Source organism: Suncus etruscus, chromosome 13, assembly GCF_024139225.1.
Source record: "Suncus etruscus isolate mSunEtr1 chromosome 13, mSunEtr1.pri.cur, whole genome shotgun sequence".
In the NCBI taxonomy this organism is placed as follows: domain Eukaryota; kingdom Metazoa; phylum Chordata; class Mammalia; order Eulipotyphla; family Soricidae; genus Suncus; species Suncus etruscus.
This window is the reverse complement of record NC_064860.1, coordinates 14372084-14396458: the sequence shown is the minus strand read 5'-3', so window position 1 is coordinate 14396458 and position 24375 is coordinate 14372084. Positions and strand designations below refer to the sequence as shown.

The window sequence follows — 24375 nt, the reverse complement described above, 5'->3', positions numbered from 1 at the left end:
CCTACAAGTGAGATAAATATTTGCCACAGCCCAGGGCAACCTCCTTACAGGAAGACAGGAAGGAAAAAAAAGAGAAGAAAGAAAGAAAAAAAAAAACACAACAAAAAAACTAGCCCTGGCCTTTGCCCAACCATGATCCTTATGAGGAAACTTCTGGGCTGCTCTGAAAAGCTCTTTAACAACAGTTTCATTTGTAAATCCGCATTGGAAGAAGTGGTTTCCGGTAGAGCTGGAAGAGGCCCGAGACAACTTGTCTCAATGGTGCAAAATAACTATTGTTATCGGGCTTAACAAAATGGCACAGCATGGGAGAGTTGTGGAGCCAGGGAGCAGCTGGTTGTAATTCACACTGTTTTTCAGAAAACTCTAATCGGTCCAGAACAGACCTCTTTGATGACTGGTCTTCCCTGCATTCTCAATTTGTCACTTTCTCTTATGATAAGGTCAGTAGTGACAGCACTTCCTGACATTAACAGCTGTGGCTTTTAAAAGGGTCATTGTAGAACTACTAATTGCAGTAATTTCATTAGCATAAATTATTTATTCTGCCATTCATTTATCTCTGGTTTTCTTTGGGGGGTGGGGAGGGGCAGCGGGGAGCCGGCTGCAGGGCTGCCAGAGTGAGGGCGACTCAAGGCTGTGGTTTTCACTTTTAAAGATGCACCATTCCGGGGTCCTGGTAATGAAAACCAGTGGGTTTTTCTGCAGCCACTGAGCTGGCACTCGTGGAGAAGGTAAAAAACGAAACTGAGCCAAGGGCCAGGTTATAAAACCCAGGTTGGGAACCATGTTGTGTCCAACAAGGCATAATCAGATGCAAAGGCGAAACAGTGTTAGACTTGCAAGGACAGTGTTTAATTTCTGCTCCCTTGCTTGGCTCTCTATAAATGACGCCTCTGACATTGCTCTGACATGGCAACCTGCCTGACCCTTGCCTCCAGGCTCTTAAAGTAAGTGCCCCATTGATGACGTGATAAACCCCACACAGTTGATTCACAGTTGAGTCAAAACCAACACCTAGAAGTGATGTTAGTTGTTCCTGAGGATGCTACAACCTCCCAGGAACAGACGATTATAATGTCAGTGAGAAAGAAACAAGGGTGGATGGAGGTGGGGGTGTCGGGAAGAGTGGTAGATTAATGCCAAATGATTTTTCATGTTTAACATGCTTTTTGTTTAAGATGATTTTCACATATGTGAAATACGTGATACATCACTCACCTTGAGACTTTTTATCATCAAAATCATCATGACCCTATTCATTTGTTTACACCTTCCAAAGAGGTAGAATTGCTACATAAAAGTCTCTCTATAATGCGATATCTGTTGAGCCACACCTGGTGATGCTCAGAGGACCTCTCAGGTCCTGGGATCTAAGCAATATTAGCTGTGTGCTAATGCCCTACTCACTATACTATCTTGTCCATCTACCTGTCAGTTGTTTTTTGGTGAGGAGGGGGAGTTTGGACCAAACTGGGTGCTGGTCAGGGCTTACTTCTGGCTTAGAGATCTACTTAGAGATCCTTCTTAGCAAGCTTGGGATAACATATGTGGTTCCCAGGATCAAACCTGGGTCTGTTGCGTCAAAGCCCTCCCTACCCACTGTACTTTCTCTCCAGTCTCCTAGTGTTGTGGGTTATTTAAAAAATAATTTCAGGGGCTGGGTAGGTGGCGCTGGAGGTAAGGTGTCTGCCTTGCAAGCGCTAGCCAAGGAAGGACCACGGTTCGATCCCCCGGCGTCCCATATGGTCCCCCCAAGCCAGGGGCGATTTCTGAGCACATAGCCAGGAGTAACCCCTGAGCGTCAAATGGGTGTGGCCCCCCTAAAAAAATAATAATTTCAAGCTGTACCTCTCAGTTCCTAAAATTAGAGGAACTATACTTTTTTCCCTCCAGCTGATAAAAGTAGGAAATACATTAGATACTTAAAGTAAGGCTGTTTTACTACATCAAGAAAATGGACTACTGCATACAATGAGCAGCTGTGCATATGTGCATGGCTCTCTAGGGAGGCAGCCAGGAATTTAGGGTTGATCTGTGCTAGGTTTTTTTCAGTTTTATAATGCTAGGCAAGTTATGGCCCTATCTGAATTTTGCCCCCGACCCCAAATCTAAGGGCACCCATTCTTACTCCTTTACTTCCTTCCCTTCACATATTTTCTTTCAGAACAGTCAACCACTTGTGCAACCATCAAGGTAAGGACTGGTGTCTGGCACTAAGTGAGGCTCCAGGGTCAAAACAGTGCTGTTTGGCCTCTTTCATGTGCAATTATCTTGCACCTGAACCCTCAAACCTCTCCACTTGGGCCCCAAGAAGACCAGCTGTTCCTCCTCAGCTGGCTGGTATTTGCAGTAGCTTCTTCAAGAAGCAATATTGCTTCTTGACTAGCTAGGGTCTACAAACAGTGTGTTCACAGGTGCTAAAAGAGGTGCCACCTCTATGGTCTCCCCAGCAGGCTGGTTTCTGGTTCTTGTTACTTTGGTGGATGAATTCTATTGTTAATTTCTTCTCTGATCAAGACTCTGGTCAAAAGTGCCATCAAATCCGGCAGAAGCCAACAACTAACTTCCTTTTTCTTTCTCCCTCCTTCCTTCCTTCCTTCCTTCCTTCCTTCCTTCCTTCCTTCCTTCCTTCCTTCCTTCCTTCCTTCCTTCCTTCCTTCCTTCCTTCCTTCCTTCCTTCCTTCCTTCCTTCCTTCCTTCCTTCCTTCTTACTTCCTTCTTCCTCCTCCTTCCTTCCTTCCTTCCTTTCTTCCTCCTTCCTTCCTTCCTTCCTTCCTTCCTTCCTTCCTTCCTTCCTTCCTTCCTTCCTTCCTTCCTTCCTTCCTTCCTTCCTTCCTTCCTTCCTTCCTTCCTTCCTTTCGTTTTTTGGACCACACCCAGTGATGCTCAGCGGTTACTCCTGGCTCTATGCTCAGAAACCACTACTGGCTTGGGGGACCACATTGGACGCTGGGGGATGGAACCTAGGCCCGTCCTGAGTCAGCCACGTGCAAGGCAAATGCCCTACCACTGCGCTATCACTCCAGCTCCTGAAGCCAACAACTTTCTAGGGAAGTTTCTAGGCATTGGAAGAGGACTCTACTCTGGTTCTTGGGGACAGATCACCTCACCAAAGCAGTAATTACAAATTGAGGTCAGGAAGGACCAGAACTATACCCAGGGGTCCCTCTTAGGCATGTGGGACCAGATAGCAGGGGCTGGTGCAAGACCTTGAGTAAGTTCCAAAGTGGGCAGTGCCAGAGCCAGCCACAGAGGGCAGCAGAGTGTTTCACTTAACCCTATTCTGCTTGCTTAAGGAAGGGGGATTTCCAGGGAGCCAATGAATGATTATTTTCTGAAAGGGAGGATGGTAGATCATAGGAGTTTGGGAATCTCTTACCTACAGAAAACCCACAAAACTGCAACTTGAGTGTTACAAGGGTCCATTTAATAAGGAAAAACTTATGGCCCAATTACTTGTCAAAATTTCTAGGTGGCTTAAACAAAATTAGACTCCTAGTAGGAAGAATATTTAGAGTTCTACATAAACTCTGCAAAAAGCCATACAAAGCAGCCTAATGTTTTCTAGAATTCCAATTTAAAGTTTATTATTGTTCAGTGAGTAAAAGAGAGACAGGGAACAGATTATTTGGTATATGTGCAGGAGAAAGGGAAATATTCATAAAATTTTATATAAAAAGTAAATTAATGTTCTTTCCCCACCAATTTCGATAAAGGTTTAAGCCTGCATGAGATTCAGGCAGTCAAAGGAAAATAAAAAATTGTTGCATTTTTTTTTCTTTCTGGTCTCTTAAATTCATAGAATTTTTTTTTGGGCCACACCCCTTTAACGCTCAGGGGTTACTCCTGGCTATGCGCTCAGAAATCCCTCCTGGCTTGGGGGGACCATATGGGACGCCGGGGGATCGAACTGCCGTCCTACGCTAGCGCTTGCAAGGCAGACACCTTACCTCTAGCGCCACCTTCCCGGCCCCCCCTTTTTTTTTTTTTAAATTCATAGAATTTCTATGGCTTTTAGTTATCTTTCTACTCTAATCATATCAAGTAATTTCAATGTGTATGACAAAAAAAAAAAGCTGTGCTGAAAATTCTTAGCAGAAATGTTACTAACAGAGTAACACCAAAATTGTTAACTATTTCATCTTTGCATTTATGGTTTGAAAAAGAACCTTAGAAACGATTTTGGAGTGCCACAGAGATAGTAGGGGGGTTAAGGTACTTGTCTTGCATCTTACTGACTCCAGCTCAAACTCCCAGCACTACAAATGGGCCCCCAAGTACTGCCAGAAATTACTCCTAGGCATAAAGCCAGGATTAGCCACTGAACACCACCAGGTGTGGTCCCCAAACCCAAATAAAAAAAATATTTTTTAAATAATGGGGGGGGGGTGCTTGAGAAAAGATGGATGGGAAGCGATTAGCAAATGGCTCTTAATAGCTGGTGGCACGTTGCTGACACTGATTTAATCCCTGGCATCCCATATGGTCCAGGAGCCTGGCGGGAGTGATTTCTGAGCACAGAACTGAGTAACCCCCAAGCCCCTTTGAGTGTGGCTCCAAAACAAAACAAACAAAAAGTGTAAGACTTGAGAGCAATATTTATGTAGTATAAAGAAATAAACAATGGCCTAAAATTTCAGACCTCAGAGAGTCCTAAAGGAAGCAGTGATAGTGATGGGGGGACAGGGACTCCCTAATGGTGGGTGTGGCAACAGTGTGTGTCTGAAACTTGAATCTTGTCAGTTTTGCAAATTATGGTGCCAAGGGCTGGCGTGGTGGCACTAGAGGTAAGGTGTCTGCCTTGCCTGCGTTAGTCTATGATGGACCGCGGTTCGATCCCCCGGTGTCCCATATGGTCCCCCAAGCCAGGAGCGATTTCTGAGTGCATAGCCAGGAGTAATCCCTGAGCATCAAATGGGTGTGGCCCAAAAACCAAAACCCCCCCCCCAAAAAAAATTATGGTGCCCAAACAAGCAAGTAAGCAAGAAAATAGCACTCTTTAAATACAATAGGAACATAACTTTTCTCTTGGAATGTTTTTCATCATGGATTGGGGATTTGCCCTTCAGACCATCCAGTCCTAAATCCAGAGTTGGCCAGGTTTGGAACAGATTCATTTCTTTACAAACAGCTGATGTGATTAGACAGCGTGACTATTTTTTACGTTCTGTCCCATAGAAAGCATAGATGGCTTCAACATGCAAGGCTGCCCCACAGTTCTCCTCTCCCTTGATCAGATTTTTTTTGAGTCATTCCCAAGCCCACAAACCTCACCCCTCACACTTGCAGAGCTTATATTCCCCTTCTGACAGCATCACCCTTCTCTAGGCTCTGCTTTCAAGTGTGCCTAGTGCCATTTTGACTTAAAAAGCAAACAAGTACTTAAACGTTTTGTGTGTGTATGCGTGCACCTCCCCATCTTTGAACACCCATCTCTCCCATTTCATTTCTCAGAAACCATGTGCTGCTCAGGGAGTACTCAATAAGTGCCTCCTCCATGCAAGCCCTTCCCTGAGTATTCAGCCAGCCATTTCTCCCAAATCTCTTCTCCCACCTCCTCTGACTGAGGTGTGTTTGTGTGTTGATGCAATGCCATGGGATAATCCCCAGGGATACACAAGTGTCACACTCTTTTGGCCACTCTGTCAGCTGTTGTCCGATTGGATGCCAAGTAACAGAGACATGGCCCAAACATTTCCTCAGCCACATCCCTGGGAGCTGAGATACTGGGCCAAAAATGACTTATCAGTACAGGATGCCACCCGCCTCTCATGAAACCCCTTTCGCTGGCTCTACAGGGTCACCTGGCTTGAGTACCAGATATTCATGAGACAAATGAGGCCAATCATAAAATACTGCCCATATTATGCCAAGAAACTTCTGTCTTATAGGTAGTCATGAACACTTAGAAAGTCATGATGCCCAACAACAGATGAGTGGTTAAAGAAGCTGATACATTTACACAATGAAATACTATGCAGCTGTCAGGAAAAATTAAATCATGAAATTCTCCTGTGCATGGCTGAACATTGAAACTATTATGCTGAGTGAAACGCATCATAGGGAAAGAGATAGACACAGAATAGTCTCACTCATCTATGGGATTTAAGAAAAATAAAAGACAGCATGGTAATAATACCCAGAGACAATAGAGATGAGGGCTGGAAGGACCAGCTCACGATATGAAGCTTACCACAAAGAGTGATGAGTGCAGTTAGAGAAATAACTACACTGACAACTATCATGACAATGGCAATGAGTGAGAGAAGTAGAATGCCTGCCTCGAATACAGGCAGGAGGTTGGGGAGGAGGGAGATGGGGGAGGCATCGGGGGTTGGAAGGTTGCACTGGTGAAGGAGGGTATTCTTTTTTATGACTAAAACCCAACTGCAAACATATTTGTAACCATAGTGCTTAAATAAAGCTATTAAACGTAAAAATAAAAAGACGAGCTATAGGAGTGTGGAAAAAAAAGTTTCCTGCCCTATACAAAGAGATAATTATAATTCTGCAAATCCTTTCTAAAATGGGCATAAGGATATAGAGAACGGGCTGGTCTAAAAAAGAAAGAAAAAGAAGCTAACAAATGATTCGTCATCAAAAGAAAAAAAAAGAAAACCCACAAATAAATAAAAGCTCTTTTCATTCTCTCCAGAAAAGGCACTGGACCACTTTGAGCAGGTTACAGAAATCCTGAACCCTGAATTATAATGCTGATTCCTGAGTAACACTTTAAGAAGGTGAGAAGAAGGTTCAGCAAACACTGTCTCCACTGCCTAACACCTGTCTAAGGTGTTTCAGGCTTCTTTCTGCCAGGCAGAAATGGGGAAGCTCTTGGGCCTCCCGCTCCTATAGGAGACGCTGTGACACCACGGGACAATTCAGCCCTCGGACTGTGAGGCTGCAAGTCCTGCCTCGTCCAGCAGGTGTCAATGGTCACCAGGACTTTAGCCTCCTACAGGCATTCACAAAGTGTCTGCTACTTTGCCAATATGCCAGACTGTATTAGACTGGAGCGTGCAAAGCCTGTTGCCAAACAAACTCACTCAACCTGGCTGCCCTCTCTGGTCTCCTTCCTCTGGTTTGGGATAAGGACGGTGAGAACTACAGTGGGTGAGCCCTGCTCCTCACCAGGCCAGCTGGATAAAAGCTGGAAACAAACAAACAACAACAACAACAACAACAACCCAGCATGCAGGCTTTTGCTCTCTCCAGGTCCAGCCTGAATCTCTTCTGTGGAGAGAATGACATTTTAAATGCTGCTTCCTGTTGGACAGACACACTGAGCCTGACATAATTCCAGAGACAGTGTGAATGAATGCATAAGAGCTGATGAAACCTGTGCTGATTGCCATGATATGCCATCCTACATTGCTCTTTTGTTTTGTTTTGCTTGGGGGCCACACCCAGCTGTGCTCAGGGGTGACTCCTGGCTGTGTGTTCAAGAATTAATCACTCCTGGCAGGCTTGGGAGATAGAAGGCTGGGGAGTATGGCTCGAACATGGACTGGCTGCATGCAAGAAAAGCACCCTACCTGCTGTACTCATTTTGGGGGGGGGGTCACCCCCAGTAGCACTCAGGGGTAACTCCTGGCTCTGTGTTCAGAAATCACTCCTGGCTCAGGGGACCATATGATGCTGGGGATGGAATCCGGGTTCGTCCCTAGTTGGTTGTATGCAAGGCAAACAAACATTCTACCGCTGTGCAATCACTCGGGCCCCTCCTGCTGTACTCTTATTGCCCTAGCATACTACATACATTTTCAGATTTTAAAGCATAAGGGAATTTCTAGCACTTTACCTAGTACTGGTGTTATTCTTTTTTTTTTTTGTTTTTTTTTTTGTTTTTTTTTTGTGAGTTTTGGGTCACACCCGGCAGTGCTCAGGGGTTACTCCTGGCTCCATGCTCAGAAATTGCTCCTGGCAGGCACGGGGGACCATATGGGACGCCGGGATTCGAACTGATGACCTTCTGCATGAAAGGCAAACGCCTTACCTCCATGCTATCTCTCCGGCCCCACTGGTGTTATTCTTTATTAAACAAAGTTCACTGACACTTGGGGCCAAGAAGTGATGGTGGAAGCAGCATGTAAGACAGTTCCATCCCCGCCATACATGCTGCCTCTCCTCTCCTCATCTGTTATAATAACTTGCCACACATTTCTCTCAGAAGAAGGGCTGTGCAGGCCACCCCGGACTGGGGAAAACTAGTTAAATATAAAACCATACATTATGTGCTCTTTATCTACCTTTGTCCCTCTTAAAAAAAATTCCTGGTAATTATATTTAATGTTAAGAGGAAGAAATGTTAAGGGTAAGAAATTCAATGTTCAGGCAAGAAATAACTTGTTGGATATAAAAAAAAAACCCAGTGAAATAAAAAAGATTTTATTTTTTAATTTGTAGAAAGAGTTTTAAAGTGTGAATGCAGGCGGATCAGGAGATAGTAAATTAGTGAGAGCGTATGCCTACCATTGCCTGGCCTGGGTTCATTTCCTGGCACCTCACAGTTACTTAGGCATAGCTGGGTACATATACAGAGGTGCCGAGCACCAGTGGGGATGGCCCATGTATATGTGGCACTGTAGGACTTGAGCGGCACCATATCCTCAGCCTTGCATTGAGTCACTGGTCTGGGTGGCTAAGAATTGCTTATGGGATCCTCAGGCCCTCTGAGCACCACTTGAGAGAGCTTTATCCTTTCCCCAAAATATTTGTGAAAGCCAACCAAAACACTGGGAATAACTGAATAGGAAAAGTTCCTATCAAGTTTATATTTCAGGTGCTGCTTATGACTTCAATCAGCACTAAATAGTAAGAGTAAAAGAAATCTGAAACAATAAAATAAATTGTATACAGTAGAGCTATATATGTGTACGAATAAAAGTATCAAGGGTAAGCCAAAAGGCTAGCTGCATACAGATTATTAAATTACATATTAAAGATGTAGCTGTGCTCATATTTCTCACTGTCTGGCCACCAAAAAGCATAATTAAAAAAAAAAAAAAAACTGGGGCCGGGCGGTGGCGCTGGAGGTAAGGTGCCTGCCTTGCCTGCACTAGCCTAGGACGGACCGCGGTTCGATCCCCCGGCGTCCCATATGGTCCCCCAAGAAGCCAGGAGCAGCTTCTGAGCGCATAGCCAGGAGTAACCCCTGAGCGTCACAGGGTGTGACCCAAAAACCAAAAAAAAAAAAAAAAAAAAAAAAAAAAACTTCAAGGACTGCTCTGACAAAATATCATTCATGGTTCTGGAACTGGGAAGCTATAATAGATTGTACCTGTTCTTAATAAACTTTGAACTGACATCATTCCTTACATTCCCCCCCAATTTTTGGGGAGGGGTCAGAGAATTATTTTGGTTTCTTATCCATTCTAGATCTCTTTCCAATGATGGCTCAGTGAAATAAAGATAAACCTCACAAAGAACCATTTTCCATCGCCTCTCCCAGACCAGCTACTCAGAAAGTTACCAACAAAAAGTTTCATTTTCAAGAACTCTAGAAAGTCTAAATACTTTCAGATATACTTATCTTTGGGTCCAAACTGTTAGAAGCTTTTTTTTTTTTAATTTCTTATTTCATGTAACCACTTAAAAAGTAATAGGAAGAACAAGTTTCATCATGGTCAAAAGACAAACATAAGCCTCCTAAATCTATCAATCAATAAGGCAGGATATTTGCCTTAGTAACTATCTTATTTTATTAAAATGAAGGGTTGTCTAGCAGTGGATGGCTACTTGTTTAGGATATTTGTTGTATATTTAGAAGATTTATGGTTAAATGATTCTAGGAGATAATGTGTCTGGCCACCTAGTGACTGCCTGCAGGAGAAGATGGCCCACCCTGTTGGAGATGCTATGTGAAGGGACCCCCATTACATACCACAGAAGATAAGCTAACAAAGAAGACTGAATTATTGGGGGGGGGGGAAGAGAGAGAGAGAGAGAGAGAGAGAGAGAGAGAGAGAGAGAGAGAGAGAGAGAGAGAGAGAGAGAGAGAGAGAGAGAGAGAGAGAGAGAGAGAATAAGTGAGTTAATTCAGGCATACCTCAATCCTGTCGGTTTCCTCAATGAACCTCCTGCTGACTGAAACTAGTGCCTCCTGGGGCCATGCATGAAACCAGTCAATAGCCGTGCAGTTCACTAAGGCTGGGAACTTCCGAGCTCTAGCTCTCAGCGTGTGGCCAACCGGAGAGAAACAGAGAACGATCTGTGGAGATAAGGGGGGCAGGGCAGAAACTGGAGGGTGATGAGTGAGCAAAGAATTACTGAACAACTCCAGATGATGAAAGGGGTGCAACTTCCCTTGACCTGAAACTACCCTAAAGTCCCACCTAGAGAGGAAAACAGGAACAACATCTCTTGGCCCTAATCAAAGTGTAAACCTGCTCTGACCAAATGCCCCTCACACATACAGAAAGGCAGCTGTACTCTTGGGGATAGTACAGGAAGGAAGATGTTTGCCTTGCATGTGGAAGACCCTGGGTTTGATATTCAGCATCCCATATCTCCCCCATACACTTCTTCACCCCCATGTGCACCAGGAGTGATTCCTGAGTTCACAACAAAGCTCTGAACATCACTGGGTGTGGTCCAAGAAAATTTTAGTTTTACTTCTTTGGAATGGAGAGACAGTACAGCAGGGAGAGTGCTTGCCTCGAATGTGGTTGACCCAGGTTTGAATCCTGGCATCTCATATGGTCCAACAACTCCCAAGAGTGTTCCTACGCACAGCTCAGGTGTGGCTCTCTCACACACACAAACATAGTTTACTTTGTCTATATATTTATTATACATTAATTATCATTTTTAAAACATTTTCATCATTATTAACCACATACTTGCTCTCATTGTGTGAAATGGTGGGTTGTATGTTCCATAATCCCCAGAGAGGGAAAAGGATCCCCCTGCCCCCAATCCAGGTAGGACAAGCGACGCAGGTCCAGCAGCAATTCCCACACAGTTAGGTTTCAGTTGTAAATATAAAATAAAATGTCTAAGTACATTATGATTTAACAGTGTAAATCCAAATACGTTTCTCTACTCTCTGTCAGTAGGACTTGAGTTTGTCTGAGACTGGTTTTACTCACTGAAGGAAGCAACTTAAGGATTCAGGCAGGGTTGGGTAGCCTTTCTGGGTACCTTTTTTTCCCCTTTTGAACTTTCGATCACAAATGCTGGTATTCCAGAGCTACTCCTGCCTAGGTGCTCTTGAAGTTGCTCCTGACCATGCTTGAGGACAAGAATCTCCTGCATGCAAAGTAGGAACTCAGTCCTCTGAGCTTAGTCTACATGTCTCCAGCCTTCTGGGCATGACTAACCTTTCTTCACAGGATTTCTTGTCAGGGGATATGCCCTGTGGTAAGTGCTAATACCTAAAGTGTATCACTTTGGCCTCCACCAAGTCTCCCAAATCTCTTTAGACTGACAAGAGTAAGGGCAACAGGAGAAGAAGGTCTGAGAACCAGTCTTGATATCCAGAAATAACTGACCAAAAGACAGAAAACAATGTGCTGCATTTCTAAGCTTCTAATGCTAGTTCTCTAAATAAAACTATTTTAGTGCCAAACATCTATGTGAGGAAAAATGCACAGCAAATATGAATCCATTTCTCATTATCAGGTTTTTTTTACTCCATTTATTTCATGTACTAGATTTTGAAAACAAGTTGGGAGATAAATCCTAAAATCACACATGCTTTTTAATGATACACAAGCAGACTGATCATTTATTCATTATATTCGAGATTCTAGTCACCAGCTAGATGATTTCTATAACACTGCTACATTAACGAGCGGCAGTTACAAGGCATAATTCTAACGTGTATCTCAGTTTTCAGATTTCTCCTACCAATCTTTTTTTCTCCCTACACTTGAATATTTCTCTTTTGTGTTCTAGAAATTGTTTTTCTAACATTTACCTTCCTTCTTGGTGATGACAACTTCAAAAAATTTTATTGACATGTAATTGCAGCAAAGACTAATGAAAAACAGAATCTTTTATTGAATATCCTAAGTATTTCTGTAATGTTGACAATTATATTTCTTTTATTTTATCTTTAAACACCTTGGTTACAAATATGATTGTAATTGGGTTTCAGTCATGTAAAGAACACCCCCCGTCACCAGTGCAACATTCCCACCACAAATGTCCCCAATTTCCCTTCTCCCCGACACCCCACCTGTATACAAAACAGGCATTCTACTTCTCTCACTTGTTGACATTGTTAGTTGACATTGATAGTTCTCAGTGTAGTTATTTCTCTAACTGCACTCAACACTCTTTGTGGTGAGCTTCATGTCATAAGCTGGACCTTCTAGCCCTCCTCTCTCTGTCTCTGAGGATTATTGTAAAAATGTCTTTTATTTTATTTTTCTTAAAACCCATAGATGTGTGAGACTATTCTGCATCTATCTCTCTCCCTCTGACTTATTTCACTCAGCATAATAGATTCCATGTACATCCATGTATAGGAAAATTTTATGACTTCATCCCTCCTGGCGGACAATTGTATTTCTACACTGATTGTTGGCATAAGCTGGCATATATTATGTATAGAAAACAACACATCTGAACCTTCTGAACCACACATGGTTAGGCTCAAAGGAAAAAAAAATCTTTCTTTTAATTTAAGGACACACCTTTCTTTGTTTTTTTGAGGGGGAGGGTCACACTTGGCAGTGCTCAGGGGTTACTCTTGGCTCTATGCTCAGAAAGCGCTCCTGGCAGGCTTAGGAGACCATATGGGATGCTGGGATTCGAACCACTGTCCTCTGTATGCAAGGCAAACGTCTTACCTCCATGTTATCTCTCCAGACCCTGACATGCCTTTCTTAGAGAAAGATTATATAGATCTTTCTATATATAGATCATATAGATCTATAGATCTATCTATCTATCTATCTAGATCATAGATCATATAGATCATCATGTAAAGAAGTATTTTATTTTCTTGGACTGGAGCACTAAGACAGTGGGCAAGGCACTTGTCTTGCAGGCAGGTGACCTGGATTTGATCCCCAGTACCCTACATGGTCCTCTGAGCCCACCAGGAGTGATTCCAGAGAGCAGAGCCAGAAGTAAGCCCTGACTATCACTAGGTATGACCCAAAAACTGATAAAATAAGAAAATTTTTTCTTTTTTTTAGACCATCACAGAAGATGCATTCTTATTTAATAAGAATATGGATTCTTATTCTTTATTATTTAAACAATTATCTTCATGCTGCACCTGAAATTTCTTCTGGGACTGGGTAGTGGTGGCAGGAGACTAGTGGTTCTCAAAGGTTCTTTCAGAAGTCGTTGGGCCTATTCCACACCTCAGGGGCAGAAACTCTTAGGCTGGGACTTGTCAATCTGCGCTTTCTACAAGGCTTCCAGGTAATTCTGACATGCACAATTTTCTAACAGAATGCTTTTAAATTTTCTATGAAAATATTGAAATTAATCATTGGCTTTAAGTGCTTTTTGCTTTGGTTGTAATATTCATAAAATCTGAACCTACATACAAAGTAAAAAAAGGTATAAGATGACATCAAGCAATCAACCCCAAACAAACATAGGTGTTCCCCAACTTCCTTCTTCCAGAAACCTCTTCCTTTGATATGGAAAAGCCCACTGGATAATACTTCTCTCTACTCTTTGTAAAGCTTAATTCTATAACTAGACCTGGTTTCTCTTATAATGAAAAGCTTACATCCTGTATCACTCTCCTCTATTTCCTCCACCAGTGATATCCTAGAAAATACTTTTTTGTTTCCATAGGTTTGTGTTTTGATTATATATTCCACACATAAGCATATTACCTATCTTTCTTTGTCCAACATGTTGCATAATATACTGTTCTCCAAATTCATCTACATTCTTGCTAGTGACAAAATCCATATCTTTTCTAAGACCAGATAATATTCCATGGATAATATTTATGCATACATAGCCATATAGTACATTTTAAATATATTTTTTATTTATCAGCTGTTAATATATATTTTATATTTGGGGAAATATGTGCAAATATCTGCTCTCTATATATATATTATATGATGAAATTTCCACACTATTTCCACTTTGAATAATGCTACTATAATGGATGTGGGAGTACAGATATCTCACTAGTTTCCTTTGGATATATATTACCAGATATTGGACTGTTGGATCATTTGGTCATTTAATTTTTTAATTTCCTGAGAAACCACTAAATTTTCTATAGTGTTCATATCAGCACTATAAGAGGGTTTTCTCTCTTTTATTTTACATTCTCACCAGCATTTTTTTTTGTTTTGTTTTGTTTTTGGGCCAAACCTGGTGATGCTCAGGGGTTACTCCTGGCTATGCTCTTAGAAATCACTCCTGGCTTGGGGGACCATATGGGATGCTGGGGATTGAACCAAAGTCTGTCCTAGGTTAGCACATGCAGCATTTGCACCACTGCTCTGGCCCCTCACCAGCATTTCTTATTTAAAAACATTCAAAAAATAACAGGAGCCAGAGAGATAGCACAGTGGTAGTGTGTTTGCTCTGCAAGCAGCCAATGCAGGACCCACAGTGGTTCGAATCCCGGCATCCCATGTGATCCCTTGTGCCTGCCAGGAGTGATTTCTGAGTGTAGAGTCAGGAGTAACTCCTTTTACCCTAAGTTCTTAACTCCTCTTGAAGTAGAACATGCCCCCACCCCAGCAGCTGCCAACTAGCTCTCAACAGAGAACTAAGATGGATTCTTAGCCTGAGAAGAAATTGACACTCTGCTGCTACTGATTTGCTCTCGGCGGCCCCTTCTCCTCAACCTCCCTTCATTGTGGATTTTTACTTGCTATCAGATTTGATTACTCAGAATTCCCCTCACCTGAGAACATTTTCTGATAGGTGGCTGCTGGGAGCCATTTTCCTTAGACTCCACAAAGCTAAAACATAGGTTGAAGCTGTACTCTGGTACCCCCTCCCCTGACTACTTCAAAAGACTTAAAGGGGACATGTACATATCCTTTGAATATTTCTTTAAATGTATTCCTTTAAAAAGCATAACCTTAATTAAAATATCTTCTTATGTAGCAGTAATTTCCCCCCACCCTTGGAATTTGTTTAGTATGGAATTCTAGTAGATAACTCTGTTTAGAGCTCATGGCAGAAATTGGTAAAGGGGATTGTTGGGCTTGTTACCTCAATCCCTACATACACCAGTAATACCTTGTGGCATTGTGCCTCTCTGCACAGGCACATTAAAATGGGGGAAAGTTTATATATGCAAACAATAAAATCTAATAGTGATAGGAAAAACAAAAATATAATAGTGATAAGAACACACAAAATTTAGTCTAGAAGTCCTATGCGCTATCCATTGCACAACAGAGCCAGGAACACACAAAATTTATACTGCAGTACAAATACCTCGAACACTTGGCATCGTGACTTGGCTTAGACTTTAGTAAATCAGACACTGACCATTCACCCCTGAACCATGGACACCATCTGTGGAAACAATCACAGTTTTCTACACCATCACCAGAAATAATAAAAACTACCAGGGAAGGCCCTACTACTGCCATGGCACCGACTTACTCCAAAAAGGGTCCTTACAACACCCTGATGACTTGGAAAGAGTCTACTTCTCAGGACAGGATTCTCTGCATTGCTCCCTAATGGTGAGATAAAGCCAGAAGACTTTACATGTCACCCGACTTCTATATAGGATCTGTACAGAAACCAGGACCTATAACTACAGAAACCTAGCAGCCACAACTGTGATGGTGCAGAGCTCTTACTGGGACCATCGACAATGGCTATGCAGTCAAACAACCTAGTATGCCTAGAGCCTGGAGTCAATTTTATGCCAGAATAAGTCATGGGTAAGGTCTCCCTGTTCATAGGCCAAAGGTTTAACCTTTCCATTTCTCCCATATTTTGCTGTGCCTATGCAAACAACAACAACAACAACTGCCACACACACACATCTTTTTTAGTGTATTCTTATATCTCCTAGCTTAAAAAAAGTGGGGGAGGAGCTTACTATACCCTCTTCTAGTGTAATAATGGCTTTACTGGAGATACAATGATCTTCACAAATATACTTGCTAATGAACTTTTCTTTTTTTTCATATTATTGTCATTTTATTATATGTTTTAGTTTTTCTATTTCCTCTCTATTCTTTAATAACTTCACTTTCTGTCATCCTGAAACAAATGTATTATGATCAGTTACGACAATTATGTGATACATTTTCTTTAAATAAATTAATTAAAAAATTTTTTGTCTTTTGACATGACTGCAATGAGAAAATTCACTGAATCTTACCAAGAGAATATTTCCCTCATGAAATCTTCTAAATAAGGGTCTTTTAAGTTCCAAGGACAGAGTTTGGATTATGATAGTGTAGGATTTTTTTTTTTCTATTTTGGCTTTGGTTTTAGGACTACATATGGCTCTGCTCAGGGTTTATTGACTTTGCACTCAGGTGGGCTCAGGGGACCATATGGGATCCTGGGCATTAAACTAAGGTCATTTATGTGTAAGGCAAGCTCCCAGCCAACTGTACTTTCCTTCTGCGCCTTCCAGAGTTTTAAGATTCTTGTTCATGCCTCTTTAAGCACAGCAGAGTTCAGTCTGAGGCTTCCTCTTCTTGAGTCATACTGTTTTCCACTCTATAAGTCGCATCCGACCATAAGACGCACTTAGTTTTTAGATCCTCTCCTCCTCTGCACTCAGGCTTCAACTCCAGGTGGCATTTGCTCTATAAGATGTACTTTGGTGTGTGTGTGTGGGGGGGGGAGTATGTCTTATGGTACAAAAAATATAGTACCTTAAATTGAAGATCGGGAAGAATCCTCCTCACCCTAACAGGTGCCACCTACATATCTCAAAATAATTGCCAACAACTGCAGTGACCAAAATGGCTTAAATTAGTTCCCAGCCATGGGCTGGGAAAAAAGTCAACTATAAAAATAAAGTTAAAACTGCCTGAGACAGCTGTGGTCTTTTTTGTTTGTTTGTTTGTTTTGCTTTTGGGCAACAACTGGCGGTGCTCAGGGGTTACTCCTGGCTGTCTGCTCAGAAATAGCTCCTGGCAGGCACGGGGGACCATCTGGGATGCCAGGATTTGAACCAACCACCTTAGGTCCTGGATCGGCTGCTTGCAAGGCAAACGCCGCTGTGCTATCTCTTCAGCCCCAGCTGTGGTCTTTTCTAAAAGCCAATTCTCACAAGTAAAAAGCAAAATCCTAAAATCACCATTATCTACGATTTCACTGCTGCTTATAACATTGGTGTTGGGAAATTGCATTTGGATCCATACTATAGAATTTTCTCTTCTCTCTTTTGCCCTCTATACAGGTGTTATGACTCATTTGCAGTAACCCACTTTTCATTGTGCTCTATAATGTTTCAGTGACTTTTAGAGAAGATCTCCTTGTAACTACATATTTATGTATATGTAGCTAACAGAATGCAGTCCATTTCCTCTTATAGTGGAAATCTGAATTGCCAGTATTACTATGAATTCAGTATTTTTCCCATTGACATGGCTTATTCTCAGAAATATCTCTCTTACATATTTACTTTGGAAGCTTCTATACATAAGCTAGCAACATTGAATTTTATACTCAGAAGTTTCAGTGAGCTTTCAAGAAAGCTAAGAATCTAAATAGAGAATTCTATAAATGAGGGTTAAGAACAGAATTGCATTCTGGTAGAAGAGTCCCTTGGTTTAGAGCTCATGTTAGAACCAAGTTACGAGGATTGTTAGACTTGTTCTAGAGGCCTCCATATGCACCCATAACGCTATGTGGCATTGTTCCTCCTTTGCATAGGCACATTAAAATGGGAAAATATTATACATACAAACAAGTTCTTATCTAATAGAGATAGGAACACACAAAGCTTGTAATGCAGTGGGGCCTTACACCCTGAACATTGTCATAATGACCTGGCTCAGGCCTCAGAAGAATGGGCATTGTCCATTCACCCCTTAACCAGGGATATCATCTACAAAACAACTACTGTTTTCTATAACATCACCTGGAAACAAACCTCTACCAGGGAAGACCCTACCACTGCTCTTTCATTGACTTACTCCATAAAGGGTTCCCTCAACACCCAGTTGACTTAACAACAGCAGCATTCTGCTTTTTTAATGTGAGATGAAACTAGAGGATGCTCCACATCATCCTGACTTCAATGTAGGACATGCACAGAATCCAGGATCTTTAACTACAGAAACCTGACACCAACAACAGCGATTGTGCAAAACTTTTTTTTTATTTAATTTTATTTAAACACCTTGATTACATACATGATTGTGTTTGGGTTTCAGTCATGTAAAGAACGCCACCCATCACCAGTGCAACATTCCCACCACCAATGTCCCAAGTCTCCCTCCTCCCCACCTAACCCCTGCCTGTACTTTAAACAGGCTCTCCATTTCCCTCATACATTCTCATTATTAGGAAAGTTCAGAATGTAGTTATTTCTCTAGTTAAACTCATCACTCTTTGTGGTGAGCTTCCTGAGGTGAGCTGGAACTTCCAGCTCTTTTCTCTTTTGTGTCTAAAAATTATTATTGCAAGAATGTCTTTCATTTTTCTTAAAACCCATAGATGAGTGAGACCATTCTGTGTTTTTCTCTCTTTCTCTGGCTTATTTCACTCAGCATAATAGATTCCGTGTACATCCATGTATAGGAAAATTTCATGACTTCATCTCTCCTGACAGCTGCATAATATTCCATTGTGTATATGTACCACAGTTTCTTTAGCCATTCATCTGTTGTAGGGCATCTTGGTTGTTTCCAGAGTCTTGCTATGGTAAATAGTGCTGCAATGAATATGGGTGTAAGGAAGGGGTTTTTGTACTGTATTTTTGTGTTCTTAGGGTATATTCCTAGGAGTGGTATAGCTGGATCATATGGGAGCTCGATTTCAAGTTTTTGGAGGAATCTCCATATCGCTTTCCATAAAGGTTGAACTAGACGGCATTCCCACCAGCAGTGGATAAGAGTTCCTTTCTCTCCACATCCCTGCCAACACTGTTTATTCTCATTCTTTGTGATGTGTGCCATTCTCTGTGGTGTGAGGTGGTATCTCATTGTTGTTTTGATTTGCATCTCCCTGATGATTAGTGATGTGGAGCACTTTTTCATGTGTCTTTTGGCCATTTGTATTTCTTTTTTGTCAAAGTGTCTGTTCATTTCTTCTCCCCATTTTTTGATGGGATTAGATGTTTTTTTCTTGTAAAGTTCTGTCAGTGCCTTATATATTTTGGAGATTAGCCCCTTATCTGATGGGTATTGGGTGAATAGTTTCTCCCACTCAGTGGGTGGCTCTTGTATCCTGGGCACTATTTCCTTTGAGGTGCAGAAGCTTCTCAGCTTAATATATTCCCATCTGTTAATCTCTGCTTTCACTTGCTTGGAGAGTGCAGTTTCCTCCTTGAAGATGCCTGTAATGTCCTGGAGTGTCTTGCCTATGTGCTGTTCTATATATCTTATGGTTTTGGGGCTGATATCGAGGTCTTTAATCCATTTGGATTTTACCTTCGTACATGATGATAGCTGGGGGTCTAAGTTTAATTTTTTGCAAGCAGCTATCCAATTGTGCCAACACCACTTGTTGAAGAGGCTTTCCCTGCTCCATTTAGGGTTTCCTGCTCCTTTATCAAAAATTAGTTGATTGTATGTCTGGGGAAAATTTTCTGAGTATTCAAGCCTATTCCACTGATCTGAGGGCCTGTCCTTATTCCAATACCATGCTGGCAAAACTTTTTTTTTTTACTGGGACCACAGAGAATGATTCAGGGGATGGACAACCTAGTATGCCTGGAGCCCAGAGTTGGCCTTATGCCAGAAAACTTCAGGGCTAAGGTCTCCTTGTATTTAGGCCAAGGCTTTTCTTTTGCCATTTCTTTCTATGCAAACAATTGCCACTCTCATACAATTTTTACTGTATTTCTTTAACTCTTATCCTTAAAAAATAAAAAAGAAGAGCTTACTAAATCTTCTGCTAGAACTTCAATGAGTTTATTGGTGATTCAATAATTTTCAAAAATTAATTTGCTACTGAACTTTTTTTCTTCCATCTCTTTAGTTTTTCTTTCTATTTTCTGTTTTTTTTTTTTTAATACCTTTGCCTTTGGTCTTCCTGAAACAAATGTATTGTAATCAATTGTGTCAACTATATGATGTATTTTCTTTAAATAAAAAAAAGTTTTTTTTGTTTTGTTTTGTTTTCTAGGCCACACCTGGTGGTGCTCAGGGGTTACTCCTAGCTAGCTGCTCAGAAATAGCTCCTGGCAGGCACAGGGGACCATATGGGACGCCATGTGGGATTCGAACCAACCACCTTAGGTCCTGGATCGGCTGCTTGCAAGGCAAACACAGCTGTGCTATCTCTCCAGCCCCTTTAAATAAATTTTTAAATAATTTCAAAAAAAAAAAAAAGAGAACAGTTAAACTATTATAATATCAGGATTTTATCTTTCTGGGTTACCTGTCCATTTGATAATAATATTAATTATTTTTATAATGGCCAATAATACCTTCAAGTTATATGTAGCTGTTTTATGTTGACATTCATTTCCTTTTTAGGCAATGCACAATAAAAATCATTCCCATGTCTTTGCCCTTGTGACTATTGATCATTGTAGACTGAGGTATTTTACATCAGGAAGGTCAATTCTTTGCCATTGTTCTTCAACACTGAAGCCTTCAATGAATTTAGAAATTATTTGTTGAATCTCTACAAAGAGTAAGTCCCTACCTGGGAGTGCAGAACGGGAAGAAGGCCTCATAGTTGACCTACTGACTGCCAGCATTGTGGTTCATTGTTTACACAATACTTTACTTTCCGGGCTTGGTTGAAAGCCTAGAACCTCGTAAACAGAAAAACAAATGCCCAACTATCTCCCAGAAAAGATCATTTTTAATGTATGTTGTGACGTAAATTGGGTTTATAATCCTGGAAGTAGTGGGAGTCCATGTGCAGACACTATGGAATCATACTACAGAACTAGTTCTGTGTTTTGCAGGAAAATCCTATAATCCAGATGTAAACAAAATGGGAAAAATAAGAATAAGATTAAAAAAAAATTTTTTTTTTCATTTTCTTGGCTATACTTGACAATGTTAAGAGCTGACTCCTGGTAAGGTTCTCTTTGTCGACTGTTTCTTGTCCTGGGGATTGAACCTGGGCTAACCCACCTACGGAGCCTTACTCACTGTACCTCAAGAACATGATTTTCAGCTGCAAAGTCAATCTTATCTAAAAGAATGTCCTTAATTCTTAGATTAAGTCCTTCATTTATCAATGAAAACATTAACTTCAAATTACCTCAGATACTTTTTATAATCATCTTCCCTTCCAATGAACTGTTACCACCTTGCCTTCTCTTTATGTTAGCACCCTTTATCTCTCAAGTAGAGTCATCTTTTTGACACTTGTTTGTGTCTGTGTGACCCTGCGTTGGTGTTTCTCTTCCTGGCCCTGGGTGGGCTGTAGGCAGGTAGGTGCAGACTCTCACTTACTCTCATCTGCTCAGGTACAGACTGCAGCCAGTAACTGTTGGATGCTGAGTGGATAAATGGCTGAGTAATAAAACGAGAGTTTAAAAAAATGGGGACAAAAATGACAAGTTCTTAATTTTGACGTTTTATGACCCCTCAGAGCAGAGAGTCTCAGATACAGAGCACAAGGTTGTGTGCCTTTTGTCTCCCTTATAGAATTTTTTTATTCTACTTATGAAAGTAATGTAAGAAAATACTAGGGTAGAATGGGAACTTAGATATTGTGTTCAGGAGTACAATTATGACAAAAGAATGACTGTTGGCAGACCAGAGACTAACAGCTCCTAATGTGCCTTATTATCGCTCAACGAAAAGGTCCAAATGAGGAAATGGAGGCATAGAATCCTACAGCCATGGTTTTCATTTGTAGGTGTTAAAGGATTGAATATACTTTCTAGTTGGCCATATGTTTGAGAGAATGGAAACAAGGTAGTCTGCAGGTTGACCAGTTGCACATCTGAAGAGATGATTTTATAGCTGTAAATATGCAAATATGCATATTTTTCATATATGCAAAAACTGCAAATATGATGTTCCAAGTTTTTATGTTGGGGAGCATACCTGTCAGAAATCAGGACTTATTCCTGGTTCTCTGCTTAGGATGACTTTTGGAGGGACTTGTAAAATCCTATGGGGTACTGAAAATCAAAACTGGGTTGACTGCTTGTAAGGCAAGAGACTTACCTGCTCTACTGTTTCTTGGTTCCACAGATTCTTATTTTATTCCTATACAGTGAGTACTGAATCATTTTTATAAAAGATCACAGATAGATGATAAAAATTACTTCTGTGAGTACTAAGTTTTTTTTTTACTTATCTAGTTGTCACTGTGCTAATCTGCTGTTATCATCAGTCTTGCCCAATATTTCCATTGAGCCTGTCATATTCCCTGCAACCAATACAGAATGAACAATGAGCAAATCAGCTACCCTTGTCCATCACCAAAATCCAGAGATAACTTTCTTTCTTTCATACAAAAATGAGGAAGAAGAAAACCTAGCTAGGGGCTGAGGGAAAACTAATATAAAATTAAGAACAATTTAAAAGCACCTACTGGCTGAGAGATAACTACAGGATAGATAATTCCTTTGAAGATTACTTAATATAGGAACCTAAGAAAAGGGATTTATAGAAAAGGTGCCCCACAATCTCTAGAAGTAAATTAGAGAAACCCATAAGAGAATTAAGGAAGAAGACTAATGGTAGAGATGTATATAAAAATAGTTATAATAATGTAGAACTTCTCCCTAAAAATATTAGAAAATGTTTTATTCAACATTGTCCCCACTTAATGATGGAAAGCTAAAATATTCCCATTAAACATAAAAAATAAGATAAAGATTACCATAACTGTTGCTTAAGGAATTAAAATAATCAGAAAGCTATTGCTTTGATTGAACAGAAAAGATAACTAGTAGAAATGAGGAAAAACCTAAGATGAATTCACTGCAAACCCAGCATGTCTAAAGAACAAACTGAAAATCTATTGGAAATGATAAGAATTTAATAAACTTTCTAATAAAACATCAAATACCCTTCCTTCCCTCCATTCAATGACTTTCTTATAGAGGCAGCACGATCAGTTAATAAGTTTGAAAAGATCAAAACACAAAATATCAAAAAAAATGTGGTAAAATATTTCTGTACTCTGCTTTATGGAAGACATTTTATATTGAAAACATCTTTAATAAATAAGATGTGCTTTACTTTTCTGGAGTTAAATCATTATAAAAATGTTCATTTCATGTAATGTAATAATAATACCCCACATTAGCAAAACATCCTATAGCCGTTCTAAAGCTCACTTGTAATTAAAAAAAAAAATTAAGAATGTCAAAAGGCTCTGGGCAAAAGAAAACTCTGATGAAGAATTCATGCATGAGGAAATAAGTCTCACTTTGTAAGAAAAACAATGTCTATGAGTGAATAGAAACTTTAATACCATAAACATTGCCAAAGTAATATATATATATATATATATATATATATATATATATATTCTCTCTAAACACTTTTTTAATTAAGCTGATTTGAAAGCTCTCTATGAAAGTTAAGGTTCAGTAAGTATAAAAAAGGAAGGACATTTTGCCTACAAGATCCCTTAATAAACTATTAAAGCCACAATAAACACAATAATGGGTTTTTGTAGAGCCAGAACAGAATATATTATGGAACACAATGGAAGTCCCAAAACAGAATCTAACAGTGAGGCATTTAACTGTATGAAATAGGTAGAATTTCAAATTGGGGCCAAAAACTATTACCAACAAATTATTAAGGGAAAATTTTGGGAAGAAGAATTGAAGAGCTACCTTATAATATACCTAACAATAGAAAACTAAACATTTTAAGTATTGTAAGCTAGAATAATTAAGAATAATTCTTGGAACCACTGGAATATGTAAATACATCCTGTACATGACATAATATATAACCAGAAAGAAAAAATTCTGATTATTCTGAAGTAAAATTATTTTTGGGAAGTGTGAGAATCAAAGCAAAAGATCTTTGGATGCTCCAGAGGCGAGAGAAAGCAGAGAACACAGGTGGCATTGTCAGTGAACCTCCATATGTAGATTATAAAGAATTCTCACACACACACACACACACACAAATATATATATATATATTATATATACATATATATATATGTTAGAGGGCCATACCTGGCAGTACTCAAGTTTTACTGCTGACTCTGTGCTCAGGCATCATTCATGAAGGGGCTGAAGGGAACATATGTGGCTTCTTGCCTGTGCCTACTTTTTTCTTTTCTTTTTTTTTTTGTTTTTTTTTGTTTTTTTTGTGGTTTTTGGGTCACACCCGGCAG

At 40.4% G+C, this 24375-nt stretch overlaps 1 protein-coding gene across 1 annotated transcript in view; it reads right to left on the bottom strand.

Moving 5' to 3' along the window:
• DNAH11 (dynein axonemal heavy chain 11) overlaps positions 1-24375 on the bottom strand; it is a 331898-nt gene that overhangs the window by 105586 nt on the left and 201937 nt on the right. Inside the window, 1 exon segment of the mRNA XM_049785980.1 lies at positions 10052-10213. Within this exon segment, the coding sequence (XP_049641937.1) occupies positions 10052-10213 (162 nt within the window).